The sequence below is a fragment of the Pituophis catenifer genome, unplaced genomic scaffold, assembly GCF_029215685.1.
Source record: "Pituophis catenifer annectens isolate HBS135680 unplaced genomic scaffold, rPitCat1.0.hap2 SCAF_7, whole genome shotgun sequence".
In the NCBI taxonomy this organism is placed as follows: domain Eukaryota; kingdom Metazoa; phylum Chordata; class Lepidosauria; order Squamata; family Colubridae; genus Pituophis; species Pituophis catenifer.
This window is the reverse complement of record NW_027256887.1, coordinates 75,589,371-75,602,995: the sequence shown is the minus strand read 5'-3', so window position 1 is coordinate 75,602,995 and position 13,625 is coordinate 75,589,371. Positions and strand designations below refer to the sequence as shown.

The 13,625-nt window shown below is 40.7% G+C and overlaps 1 protein-coding gene across 1 annotated transcript in view; it reads left to right on the top strand.

Annotated features, from left to right (window-relative positions):
* The window catches only part of LOC139319888 (sodium- and chloride-dependent GABA transporter 2-like), an 81,393-nt gene that overhangs the window by 27,230 nt on the left and 40,538 nt on the right, over nt 1-13,625 (top strand). Inside the window, exon 6 of the mRNA XM_070947938.1 lies at nt 11,294-11,428. Coding sequence (XP_070804039.1) covers nt 11,294-11,428 — 135 coding nt within the window. The remainder of the gene's footprint in view (nt 1-11,293; nt 11,429-13,625) is intronic.

The following is a 13,625-nucleotide window of genomic DNA, read 5'->3' as shown; positions in this document are numbered from 1 at the left end:
GCTGCAGCAAGTTGTTCATGGTGATTTGGCTGTGGTGAATTGTTGTAGACCCCAGGACACTGCTTATAGGTCATTGCATGCCAAAATAACTAGACACTGACAGTTTTTCCCCTCATGCCATCGTTCTGTTGAACACCTAATTCTCGCAGTACTGCCTAGTATCTATGTATATTTATCCATGCTGTAGTGTTATTATTATCCTTCTTGCTATCTACTTTCTCTTCTGATTGGTATTATTATTATTACTCTGTTGCTTTGCATGTAGACTGGGAGCTTCTACACCAGAGACAAATTCCTTGTGCGTCGAATCACTCTTGGACAAATAAAGTATTCTATTCTATTCTATTCTATTCTATTCTATTCTATTCTATTCTATTCTATTCTATTCTATTCTATTCTATCTACTAGCTACAGTTCTAAGGATCACCATTTGTTGTAAATTTCACAATAGCAATGTTTTGTGGCATAAGCATTCCTAGATTATCTACTTTTATTTTTAGGCAGAACCTATCTTTGATGTTTACATTTGTGAGGTTGCCCATGTTTCTGAATTTTGTGATCACTTTTTCAACTCTGATTCTTTAAAAAAAAAATCCACTTATTCTTTAATTCCGTGTATAAGTTTTCTTCCCTGATCTTTTGCAACTGTCATCAGTGGGTGGCAAAAGAATCAATACCTCTGGCAAGTTCTCATCTCTGATGTAGGGGTGTTTTGGAAGAAGGATCTGTGTTTTTCAAATGAACTGGTGCTTTAGTTAGAATATGAAGACCAAGCTAGAAATAATGTAGAAGGAACCTGGGCCAAAGAACATTCATCTACCATGACAGTTGCAAGTCACAATAAAAGCTGTGTATTCCTGTCCAGGAGGTAATATTTCTCTTCTTGGAATGCAATCACTAGAAGGGAGCAGTTATAAGATTGGCTTTGAGTCTCACTGCAATGAACATCTGGTGATATCTGTAGACTTCAAGGTGTGACCCAACAAGGGTCATACAGTTTTAGTTTCTTATCTGTAATTCGGTATTATGTTCTGATTATTTTAAAAGAGAAAGGATGTAAAAGTAACTATGTGAAGGAAGGAAGTTGGTTTGTGGAGTTGGAGGAGGCTTAATACATTTCATGGATTTTTCCATTTCAATCATCCTCCAAATCTCTCCTGAATTTATTTATTGTTTATTTATTGGTTCAATTTATATGCCGCCCTTCTCCGGAGACTCAGGGCGGCTTATAATGTGTTAAGTAATAGCCTTCATACTTTTGTATATACCTGCTTAGTAGGGCTTTCGGGCCCCCCTAAGCGGTGTTCTTTATTATACAAAGTCAGCTTATTGCCCCCACAATCCGGGTCCTCATTTTACCTACCTCGGAAGGATGGAAGGCTGAGTCAACCTTGAGCCTGGTGAGATTTGAACTCGCAGTAATTGCAGGCAATTGGTGGCTAAGTGCTATTTAACAACGCTTTAGTCCGTTGCTCCACCAAGGCTCTGAATATTAGAGATTCAAGGATAGTTTATTGCACTAAACTCTCCCTCCCTCACTTTCTGGGGAGTAGAAACAATTAAACTGGACAAATGAAGCGAAGGAGAAATTTAGTTCTACTCCTTTAACTGTGCAATTCCAACCTAATTGCACCTCTACCCAACTGCTTGGAAATATTTCACTTTGCTTCTTCTCAGATGGACAATATGAGTTTTAAGGGAATGAGGGCATGATAGTGGTACAAAAAAACCCCAAAACCCTCTGTGAAGTGTTCTCAAACATTTTCCATTCCATCACAGCAGTAGCTTCACACGTCTAAGAAACTTGTCAAGGTATTTCAATATCAAAGAAGAAAACACTGGAGGGAGAATTCAAGTCCCCTTCAGATGAATGACATGGAATAAGTCCCTTGGGAAAAAAAAAACCCATGTGAACTGGACTGAACAAAATTAATTTTATTATACAACACCATGAAGCAGTGAACAATATTTTGATCACAGTAGGCTTTCTAGAAGCGAAGTCCCTCCGAAACACTGTTTTAGAAACAGAGGGAATAAAAGGTCACATATAAGCCAAACATCTGTTATTGCTTCTTTGAATCAACATGAATCAGCAGTGTTGGATTTTTGCCAGGCATTACAACAAAGCAAATATTCTGGTGCTTCCAGGAAGCCCATTCCATGCCATTAGATTCATTGGTAAGTTCTTGAAATCCTAGAGCCAAAAGCCTTAAAATGCGCCGTGTGTTATAACCTTCAGAGGATGGCTGAAGTCTACTGAAGTACAGATGGGAGAACTTCAGATGAAGCGATGTCCCCATAGCTGCATAGGCAGATCACTATTGAAAGCCCAAGGTGCCAAAAGATGCATAAAGCTATGCACATCAATCAGAAGACAATATTGAAAAATGTGATCAGATTCAGGCAGCAAATCTCTTATGAGATTTGCTGCCTGAAACCAAAGATGGGATGTAAATCTAACAAATGAATAATAAGAAAATTGATAAGGAAGGAAATTAAATCAGAGATGGGTGGGAAGATTCTAGGAATGTCTACCTATAATCATATATTACTTTTGTATCAGCTGTAATTCTCTTGGCTTCCCTCTATAAAATCTGAGAAATGCTAATACATCAAAGTTTTTGGGGCTCATTGTGCCCCAAGTCTTAGAATTCCTAGGGCTCCAGAAAAGAAAATGAGTGGAATAATTACTGTTTCCCCTAAAATAAGACATCCCCTAATAACAAACCCAATCAGGCTTTTGAGTGCATGCGCTAAAATAAGCCCTCCAAAAAAATAAGCCTTCCCCAAAAATAAGCCCTCCCTGAAAATATTTAAATGCATGCACAGCCAGTTCCCACCATTCCTCTGGTTAGGGTTAGGGAGACAGAGTGGAAATCAGAAGACTGCAAGAGGAGTCCCATCTTGCTCCATGTGCCCCAAAATAATAAGACCTCCCCAAAAATAAGGCCAAGTGCTTATTTTGGGGTTCAAGAAAATGTAAGACAAGGTCTTATTTTCGGGGAAACACAGTACTTAAGAGTATAATGCAGATTTGCCTTTTGTTCTAGGCATCTGGTGTGCAAGGTAAGTTGTAGCATTCCATGCAAACCATCCATCATCTAGTGCATTTTTGGCTATGTTTCTCCTTGATTTAGTGCCAGTCTCTCAAGTCTTTTGTATTGTATTGGAAGGAAAGTGTTTCATAGGTTTTCCACCTGAAGAATACTTGTCAATCTTCTCCAGTAGACCAGACAGAAACCACTACCAGGTGAACTAATTCTACTTTATTGTAAACTATGTTAACAGAATCTTGCAAGTCTGAAAGTACGGTTCTCCCACTGTCACCTGTACAACCTGGGTCTAGGACAACTCTCTGCGGCCATCTCGCAGTGGTCAACTTGTCCTATCCATCTCGCCATTGTCAATCTAGCATGACCATCCAGCCATGGCCAATTCACTGCAGGACAACTCACTGCAGCCAACTCACAATAGAACAACTTGCCGTGGGGCAATTCACGGAAGATAACTCAATGCAATAAATGTTATCTACCACTGTTTCTTCTACATTATTTCCATTTTTGTCAATAGAACTAATGTAGGAGAAACAGTGGCAGATAACATTTATTGTGTTGAGTTATCCTTTGAGTTATTTATTGCGTTGAGTTATAATGCTGCGTAACGGGGTAAACTCCCATTACTTGTCCCAGCTTCTGCCAACCTAGCCGTTCGAAAGCACGTAAAAAATGCAAGTAGAAAAATAGGGGCCACCTTTGGTGGGAAGGTAACAGCGTTCTGTGTGCCTTTGGCTTTTAGTCATGCCGGCCACATGATTACGGAGATGTCTTCGGACAGCACTGGCTCTTCGGCTTTGAAATGGAGATGAGCACCCCCCTAGAATCGGGAATGACTAGCACATATGTGCGAGGGGAACCTTTACCTTTACCTTATCCTGCAAGGAATTGTCCCTGGCAAGTTGTCCCATGATGAGATGGCCATGCTGGGTTGGCCACTGCTAGCTGGCTACAGTGAGTTGGCCATGGCAATATGGCCACAGCAAGATGGCTGTGGCAAGTTGGCTGCAGACAGTTGTCCCATTCTGGTACAACCCAATAACTTAGCAAGAGAGACCCCCTGAGCTTCTCCACTATACAACTGTGGGTTATGCTTCCTCTTATTGACTGCTCCCTCTTATTGACTGCTCCTTAGGCAGTAACTCTTTGTTCAGTCTCTCAAGATCATTCCCACATATCATTACACACTATGTGTACTTGTTCCCCTCCCTATCTTTATTTATTTCAATACATATCATATTTGCCTACCAACACTGTCTACACAATCCAGGTCTATAATACTGCGATTGCAATACGTCTTTTGGTTGAACAGAGAGGCAGCTTTATCATTTCTCTTCAGCTTGAGTGGGTTTCTCCTTTCTCCATAGCAAAAATAATGAGCGAAAGATGGGCATGGGGTCTTGATTGGATGCCAGTTTTTGAGTTTCATTATTGATCAGCTGATGGGTGTGTTGTCACTTATAAATATTAAGTGGGAGAACTTGGTAAGAACAAAAGTTTTTCAGAGGGTTTGGGCAGTGAAAGTACTCAGAATTATTTGCTTTTATTCCAGTGGGTGAAAAGGTTAATAAATCCTTGGGAGGGAGATTTGGCTTAAAAAGGATTTGATTTATGCTGTTTCTAGCTTGCAAACTAAAAATCCAAATTAGTATAAAAGCTTGATTGTTTTGTTTTTATGGCAGGGAGAGAGGGAATATCTGTAGACATGGAAAAGCACAGAAGCAAAACAGGGCCATGATTAAAAAAAAAAATCTTCCTTCCTATTTTTTCATTCAAAGTAAATGTTCCATCATCCAAGAATGCATTGAATACACAGGTTATTCTTCATAGCAGTATCTAAGCTTGCTTTTTTAGGAGAAAGAGTGACAGAACCTGGGGGTGGAGTCAAAAGAGGAATCAGCCTACAGTCTGTATGTAGCCACAAATGGATTTAGTCTAACTCCTCTTGAATTCCGTTGACCCTTATCTAATGTCAAGATAGTGATAACTGTTAGTTGAATAGATTCCTATGCATAGGAATGAACAAATTAGTTTAATTGGAACATCACATATGGTCCTGATCTTTCACGCCTGATAGATTTGGAAGCAGTGATAACACAACTACTGTAAGTAACAGGGTTCTCGTAGGCTGCATGGATACATGGATGGTGAGTCAAGTCATGCTGACTATTCCCTAATCAACTGCATAGCCCTATCTACAGCTATCTATTGTAATTCAGAAGATACTTGGTTCAACTAACAGCTTATATTAACATAGTAGCCCTACTTTTTGGAAACTTCATTCATTTCTGGAATCAGTATCTCATCAAGCATTTGTAGAATTGTATGGCACTTTAATAAGGGACGTGATGCTCAGTGGCTAAGATGCTGAGCTTGTCGATCGAAAGGTCGGCAGTTCAGCAGTTCGAATCCCTAGTGCCACGTAATGGGGTGAGCTCCTGTTACTTGCCGCAGCTTCTGCCAACCTAGCAGTTCGAAAGCACGTAAAAAAGGCAAGTAGAAAAATACGGACTATCTTTGGTGGGAAGGTACAGTGTTCCGTGCACCTTTGGCATTTAGTCATGCCGGCCACATGACCATGGAGATATCTTCAGACAGCACTGGCTCTTCGGCTTTGATACTGAGATGAGCACCACCCCCTAGAGTCGGGAATGACTAGCACATATGTGCGAGGGGAATCTTTACCTTTACCTTTATGGTACTTTATCTTTTAGGGGGGCATTGATTGTGGTGACTTGTGGACAAGAGGTGAGAACAAAATTTCCTTTCAGTGTTTTGCTTTAGCTATATTTCAGATAATATAGCAATTTCCATGCTGTACTTAATTTATCTACCGTACGAAAAGGTTAAGTGTTGAGCCAGTTAAGTGGACATGCATGACTTGCAAACTCTTTTTTTTTAGCTGTAATTTCAATCCAAAAATAACTGAGAGAAAACCTCCTTTGTGGATATATTCTAAGCCAAATGGATCAAAGAATTAAAAAGGGTTTTGTTTTAGAATTCCTGTTAATATGTATTTTTCCAATTGAACCATAACTTTTATTTTTAAAATGGAAAAATAGTGAATGAAATTTTGAAGCTTCAATGATTCCTTGTCAGTTGGAGGCTAAATGTAATGAATGGGTTTCACAAATCAGAGTAATGTTTACTTTAATTACAGCCTGTTGAGTGAACTTCATTCAGGCATAACACCAAGGTACAAGTCTTGGTTAGAAAACACAATTGCTGGATTTACAAATTGTGCTAAATCCAAATCAAGACATTTTCTGGCTTTATGTAATGTATTGACTCAGCCATGGCTTTCTGTTTCTCAGTGATCAATAGTTGCTTCCATCACCAAATCTTGTATGTAAAACGTTTTGAATTCAATCTCCAGTAATTCTCAATGAAAACAAATTCATGGGTTAGCTTGGGAATAATTTTTCTGCATAAGTAAGATATCCCACCAGTTAGAATAAATCAGGATTCTTAAATGCTGTTCTTCTATCTGTCCTAAAACTCCATAATTTGCTCAATGAATATCAGTTATCATTTTTGTTGCAGTTTGGGAAGAAATAAATCATTTTTTTTCATAATATATGTTTAATCTACGTATCAAAATGGTAACAGAAGCTTGAAACCTTATAAAATAAAATATTGACATTGGAAATAATCAAACTAAAATCATGTTTTGCAGGGTAAGCTTGCTTAGTTTTGCTAAAAAAATTTTTTTTGAGAGAGAGCCACACATCTCATTTATTTTGGATCAATGCTTGCTGTTTGTTGTTTTTTGTGCAACAGGATGTAGTGGATGGAATTCCTTACCCACAACGCCACTGCATCCTCTCAAGGACAGCTGCATAAAACCTTGGCCGGAATGCAACCGGATGGGTAGTGCTGCCCATGCTAGTGCTGCCACTAGAGGCTTTATTTCAAGGAAGTCCTCTTTTTCCTGATTTACTCAGGAGGGACCAATGACAGTTCTGCTTATTCCTTAATCACCAATCAAGCAGGAGAGTGTGATCTAAAGCAGGGGTCTTCAACCTTGGCAACTTTAAGACTTGTGGACTTCAACTCCCAGAATTCCTCAGCCAGCAAAGCAAAGCTGGCTGAGGAATTCTGGGAGTTGAAGTCCACAAGTCTTAAAGTTGCCAAGGCTGGAGACCCCTGATCTAAAAGCTGGGAATGAACATCACTGATTGATCAAGAATTAATAGAATCATAGAGCTGGAAGGGACATTGGAAGTCTTCTAATTAAGTCTTTGCTGTTCATATTAAAATTAAAGAACTTAGTCATTGGCATCCTTCAGTCTCAAGAGACTATGGTATTGCGCTCTGGAAAGAGGTCCTAAAACAGCATCTAGTGTGACTAAAAAGGCCAATTCGAGAGTGGCAATCCCTTCCACCCTAAGGGCAGATACATTCCGTCCCCTGCCCAGCCCCCAGATTTCACTGGTTCCGGGACTGCCTTTTTGCCTCAGCCTGCCGAACAAGTGTCTCTTCGAATCGGAGAAGGCCGTGCTGCGTCTTTAGCCTTCAAGCTGAACGATCGGAGGTCAAGGTTTCCCAGTTGTTAATGTCCATTCCCAGGGCCTTTAGGTCCCTCTTGCAGATATCCTTATATCGCAGCTGTGGTCTCCCTCTGAGGCGCTTTCCCTGCACTAATTCTCCATGCAGGAGATCTTTCGGAATCTGACCATCAACCATTCTCATGACATGCCCCAGCCAGCGTAGACATCACTGTTTCAATAGTGTATACATGCTAGAAATTCCAGCACGTTCCAAGACTACGCTATTTGGAACTTTGTCCTGCCAGGGGATGCCAAGAATTCATCGGAGACAGTGCATATGAAAGGTGTTCAACTTTCTCTCCTGCCGTGCGTAGAGGGTCCAAGACTCACTGCAGTACAAGAGTGTGCTCAGGACGCAGACTCTATAGACCTGGATCTTTGTATGTTCCATCAACTTCTTATTAAGCCATACCCTCTTTGTAAGTCTGGAAAATGTGGTGGCCACTTTACCAATATGTTTATTCAGCTCAGTACCTAAAGAGAGAGTGTCAGAGATAGTTTAATTAAAGAACTAGAAGAGAGTTAAAAGGTAAAGATTTCCTCTGTCCAGTTGTATCTGACTCTAGGGGGTACTGTTCATCTCTGTTTCTTAACCGAGGTCCAAAGACACTTCCGTGGTCATGTGGCCAGCATGAGCAGTGGTGGGATTCAACTGGTTCGGGTCGGTTCAGGCGAACCGGTAGTTAAGTTGCTGGCTGGCTCTGCCCCGCCCTGCCCCTTCCAGGAGTCCTCATGTGCCCCATTTTGGCTCCCAGGTAACACAACAGTGCATATATAGGCATGCATGCTATAGAATAAGCACAATCATCCACAATTTGCCAAGTACATCATAGCAGATGGACACAACTTCAATTCAGGGGTCTCCAAAGTCTTCAGCTCATCGGCCCCTTCATGAAGTTTCAGGTCTCCAAACCTTTATTCCATGAGAATAATTTAATAAATACTACTTGAACCAATAGTATTATGAAGAATAAAAGGACTAACATTGACCCCTTGGATAGTTTCATTGACCAATGGGGTTCATTGGTGGCTATTTTGGGGAGTCCTGCTCTACCCATTTGGGAAGAGTTTTCTCGGAGATGTTTTTTGTTTCTCACATTCTTTTCCCTTTTTCACACTTTTTTCCCCCTTTTCACTTTTGTTTCACATTTTTCACATTCTCTGGCAAGCAGGAGGGAAAGAACAGACGATTCCTACTGGTGTTCTGAATTGATTTTTGCAGAGACCTTGTGAAATTAGCCAGAAGTCAGAAGCTCAGGAAGAGTCTGGTAACATCTTTTTCCAACTAACAAGTTCCAACTTGTGTCTTTTAATAAAATTTGTTAGTCAGAAACAGTACTCTCAGACTCCTGAATTTTGCTACCACAGACCAGCTTGGCTGTCTTCCTACAAAAGGCTGCATGTGAGGATAAGACGGCAGGCAGCTATCCCTCCACCATATCAAATCAGATCAGATTAAATCGAAGCAGTCTTTAGTAAGATCATAGACCACTAAGACCATTGCTCTGTATTAGACGTTGGTTCCCTTAACCTTGTTCCTAATTATTCTATATGATTTATTATTGGTGAAAATAAAATTGCTGCTTGTAATGAAGAGAACGCTTACGATGCTGAGGAGAAATGCCCAAGATCTTTTGAATGTGGCAGATGTTGACAAGAGAGGAAAAAATCTTTCAGAGGGAGAAATTGCATTTTACTAGTAGCTGCTCAAATATGCCAGCAGGAAACTCTGCTAAAGATTGCATGCCAATTTTTGAGGCAGAAACCGGGCACATGTCAGAGTGATGAGCTATTTGTCTGCAGGTATTTCCTTCAAATGGACCCAAAGCTTTTGATTCTGTTCTTTTGGAGTTAATGGGAAGGGGAGGGGAGGAAATGCAGGTAGAATTTAAAAAGTGTTTTAGATTGAATTTCTCTCCTTATTCCCTGGCTCATGATCTGTTCCTAGTATCTGTTTAAAATTACTAGGGCCCATCTCGAGAAGAGATTTTGTGTCTTCTGTTTCTCTTTTGGCTTTAAACTTTATATGGAAGGAATGGAGAAACGGGATAAAAGATTAGTGAAATTAGAAATATATACAGTAGGATTTAGTATGGGCATTGATTGCATCGCTTCCCATTGATTACCATTGCTGTTGCAGTCCTGCTATGCTAGATATTGGTGTATGGCGAAGAAGGACACTGCAGAATGGTGACATTGTCTCCAGCCAGCTATGAAGCACAGGATATGCAAGAATACTTCAAGATATGGGCTCTCCAGAACATACTGGAGCCTCCTACACTATCTGGTCCTATTTTCAGCTGTGATTTCATTTCTATCTACTACATAGTACCTTACCCAATAAGGCATAATTATTAAGAAGTGGGATATATGCCATTCACTGCTCAGACTTAAGACCTGGATAACTGTTGTGGCCCGTCAGCGGCCTGTGCGGATTGTAGCTGATTCCGACAATGAGGTGGCTGGTGTGGTGCTGTGCCAGCAGCCTGTGCAGCTGGCGCTCGAGTCGGACAGTGAGGAGGCTGGAGAAGATGTGGTGCCAGAGGCAGGGATTCAGCCAGGGCCTCCAGAACCTCCAGAAGCTCCTTTAAGTGAAGAGGATGAAGAGGAGGAGCCTCTTCCCATTGCACAGGCGCGCAGAGCTGCCAAAAGGCAGGAGTGGCTCCTCAGGAGGAGGGCTCCTCGAGAGTAAGGCTTGGGGCTAATTTTCCACTCCCTTAGCCTATTTAAGGAGGAACGCTGTTTGCAGGAAACTGTAGGGAACAACTTTAGTTCACTCTCCTTTGTGTCTGGATTCTCTGCAAAATTGCTTCTGGGCTTTCTGCCAACTCTAGTAAGACTGTGATTACCTTATCTTAGAATGCTTTTAGGCTGTTAAGGAAGTTTATTAACAGCCTTTGTTTGGAAAAGACTGAGTTATTTTAGTAAATTTAAATTTTGTACAGACTTTGTGTATGCTGTGTTCTTTGGGGTCCTTAGTTGGGGCAGAACAATAACTGACATTTCCAATTTTGAGAATGACACACGTATCCAGTGGTGAAATCTTCCATGGGTTGCCACCAGTTCCCTGCGTGTGCATGCACAGTGTGCGTCAATCTCATGCTGCGTGTGCATGCGCAGTGCATGCCAAATGCACACTGTATGCACACACATGCGCAGTGTGCACCAAACGCACACTTTGTGTGGAAAAAGGAGCCATTTGAAGGTAAGTAGAACAGCGGGGGGGGGACATCTCTGCCGCACGATTTATATTTGCTAGAAAGCAGGATTTCCTGCTTTCTAGTGAATATAAATTGCACAGCACAGCTGATCGTTGGAAATACCGCTTCGGCCAAACCAGTAGCTTTTATTACTACCGGTTCGCCTGAACAGGTGCAAACTGGTAGCATTTCACCCCTGCATGTATCCCTAAAACAACTCTCTTCTTTTCACCCTTCTGTATTCCTCAGCCAAAGTTGAAAGAGTAAGGTGGTGTTACATAGTCTTCTGCAACCTGATGGGGATGACAATTCCAAGAATATCCAGCCTACGTTGCTCTTAACATTTTTAAGAGTGGCTGTCCCAAAACATCTGAAGGACATTGGGCTAAGGAAAATCATCATAGGCTTGCCTAAAGCACCATTGGTCTGTGACAACCTGGTTGTTCTACACAGCAATTACTTACACTGAGTATCTTTTGGTCTTTACCAGGTAGTATACTTCACTGCCACCTTCCCATACCTCATGCTGATTGTTCTGTTGATCAGGGGGGTCTCCTTGCCTGGAGCATCTAAAGGGATCCTCTTCTACCTTTACCCAGACCTCACTCGACTCAGTGATCCTCAGGTAAGTTAAGAAAATGGAGTGTTTCTTCCTGCTAATAGAGCTCTTTTGTAAAATTCTCTTTCTCTCTTTTACCCAACCCAATATAACCCAACCCAACCCAATCCAATCCAACCCAACCTGACCCAACTCAACCCATTTCAGTAATTCCAATTTTCATGGCATTTATAGCCAATGGTTCTCTGAAGCAGAACGCATCTCATTCTATCTCTCCTACACCTCTATACTAGGCTAGATTAAGAGAATATAACTAGCCCAAAGCTATTCAGGGAGCTCCACAGACAAAGGACAACTTTAATCATAGTTCAGAATCTTAACTATTATACCATATTGGCTCTTGGTATAAATTAATCTTTTTAAACATTTTATCTTAGCGTCTGCTTTTTAGTGTTCTCCTTCCATCCAGAGTTGTTTCAAAACAAGATGTGCAGCAAATAAAATCAATCAATCAATCTCTTGTAGAGAGCAGTCAGGGTACATTGAACAATGGGAAGAGCAAGTTTGGTCTAGTGGTTGCGGCATCAGGCTAGAAACCAGGAGACCATGAGTTCAAGTTCTGCCTTAGCCATGAAAGCTAGCTGGGTGATTTTGGGCCAGACACTCTCTCTCTCAGCCCAGCCCATCTCACAGGTCTTTGGTTGTCAGGAAAATAGTAGGAGGAAGATGTGTTGGATATCCTCCGCTTTGAATTATTTTGGTCTTTACCAGGTAGTATATTGAGTTATTTGTAAAAATAATAAAAGGTGGGGAGATAGATAGATAGATAGATAGATAGATAGATAGATAGATGGATAGATGATAGATGGATGGATGGGTAGATAGATGATGGATGGGTGGATGATAGATAGATAGATGGGTGGATGGATGATAGATTGATAGATAGATAGATAGATAGATAGATAGATGATGGATGGACGGATGGATAGGTGATAGATGATAGATGATAGATGGATGGATGATAGATGGATGGGTGGATGGATGATAGATAGATAGATAGATAGATGGATAGATGATAGATGGATGGATGGGTAGATAGATGATGGATGGGTGGGTGGATGATAGATAGATGGATGGATGGATGGATGGATGGATAGATGATAGATGATAGATAGATGGGTGGATGGATGATAGATTGATAGATAGATAGATAGATGATGGATGGACGGATGGATAGGTGATAGATGATAGATGGATGGATGATAGATGGATGGGTGGATGGATGATAGATAGATAGATAGATAGATAGATAGATAGATAGATAGATAGATAGATAGATAGATGATGGATGGATGGATAGATTAGATAGATAGATAGATAGATAGATAGATAGATAGATAGATAGATAGATAGATAGATAGAAAGAACTTAGGGGACTCAGGAAGGGATCCTTAGAAGTATGCAAACATTCCTATTTTTCATTTGGGAGATACCTCTATGACTGATTCTTACTTTCTGGTTATATCTTTCCGCTCATAATTCTAAAGTGGGAGAAAAATGCTGAGTCCTGCAGCATCTGTAACCTTGCTGCAGCCTGGAACTCTACTGCGTGGAAAGTCAGTTAGAGTTACTATCAAAGACATCTCTTTCCCTCTCCTGTCAATCTCCAGCCTGTTCCCTGATTTTCTGTCTTTAACCTTTTGTTTTTGCAGCATTTTGGAATCACAATAATTCTGCTGACTTCCCTGCTTTGATTTCTGCTTACAGTTTCCTTGCTGAGTCTATACATTATAATCCCAAAGGGATCTTTCCTCTTTTTTTCTTTTTTTGCCTTCGCTTTGCTATTCTGCTATGGATGGACACCATGTTTGCATCTTCCTGCTTAGCTCCAAAATTCATTTTCCAAATAAAACCTTATTCTTAGACAGTGATGGTCTAACTAAAGATGAAGAGGACTCTAGAACATGTTTAATGTGACTTTCCTATGGGTCAACTCTCCTTCTTTGGGCAGAATGAAGCTGTTGCCTAATCTTGCTTTAAGGGTACTAACAGGAACACAAATTATTATATGTAATCTATTTATGTTTCCCAAGGAAATGGTATTTTCCCATAGGATATTTCCCATAGGATTTTCCCCATAGGATTTTTCCCATAGTGCTAAAATAACTTGGTCTGCTTTGGGCAGTAAGTACTTCAGTAGAGTGAGGGGTCCATTTTTTGTTCTATTTTAGGCAGAAAGCATCATGAATTCCCACTCACCCAC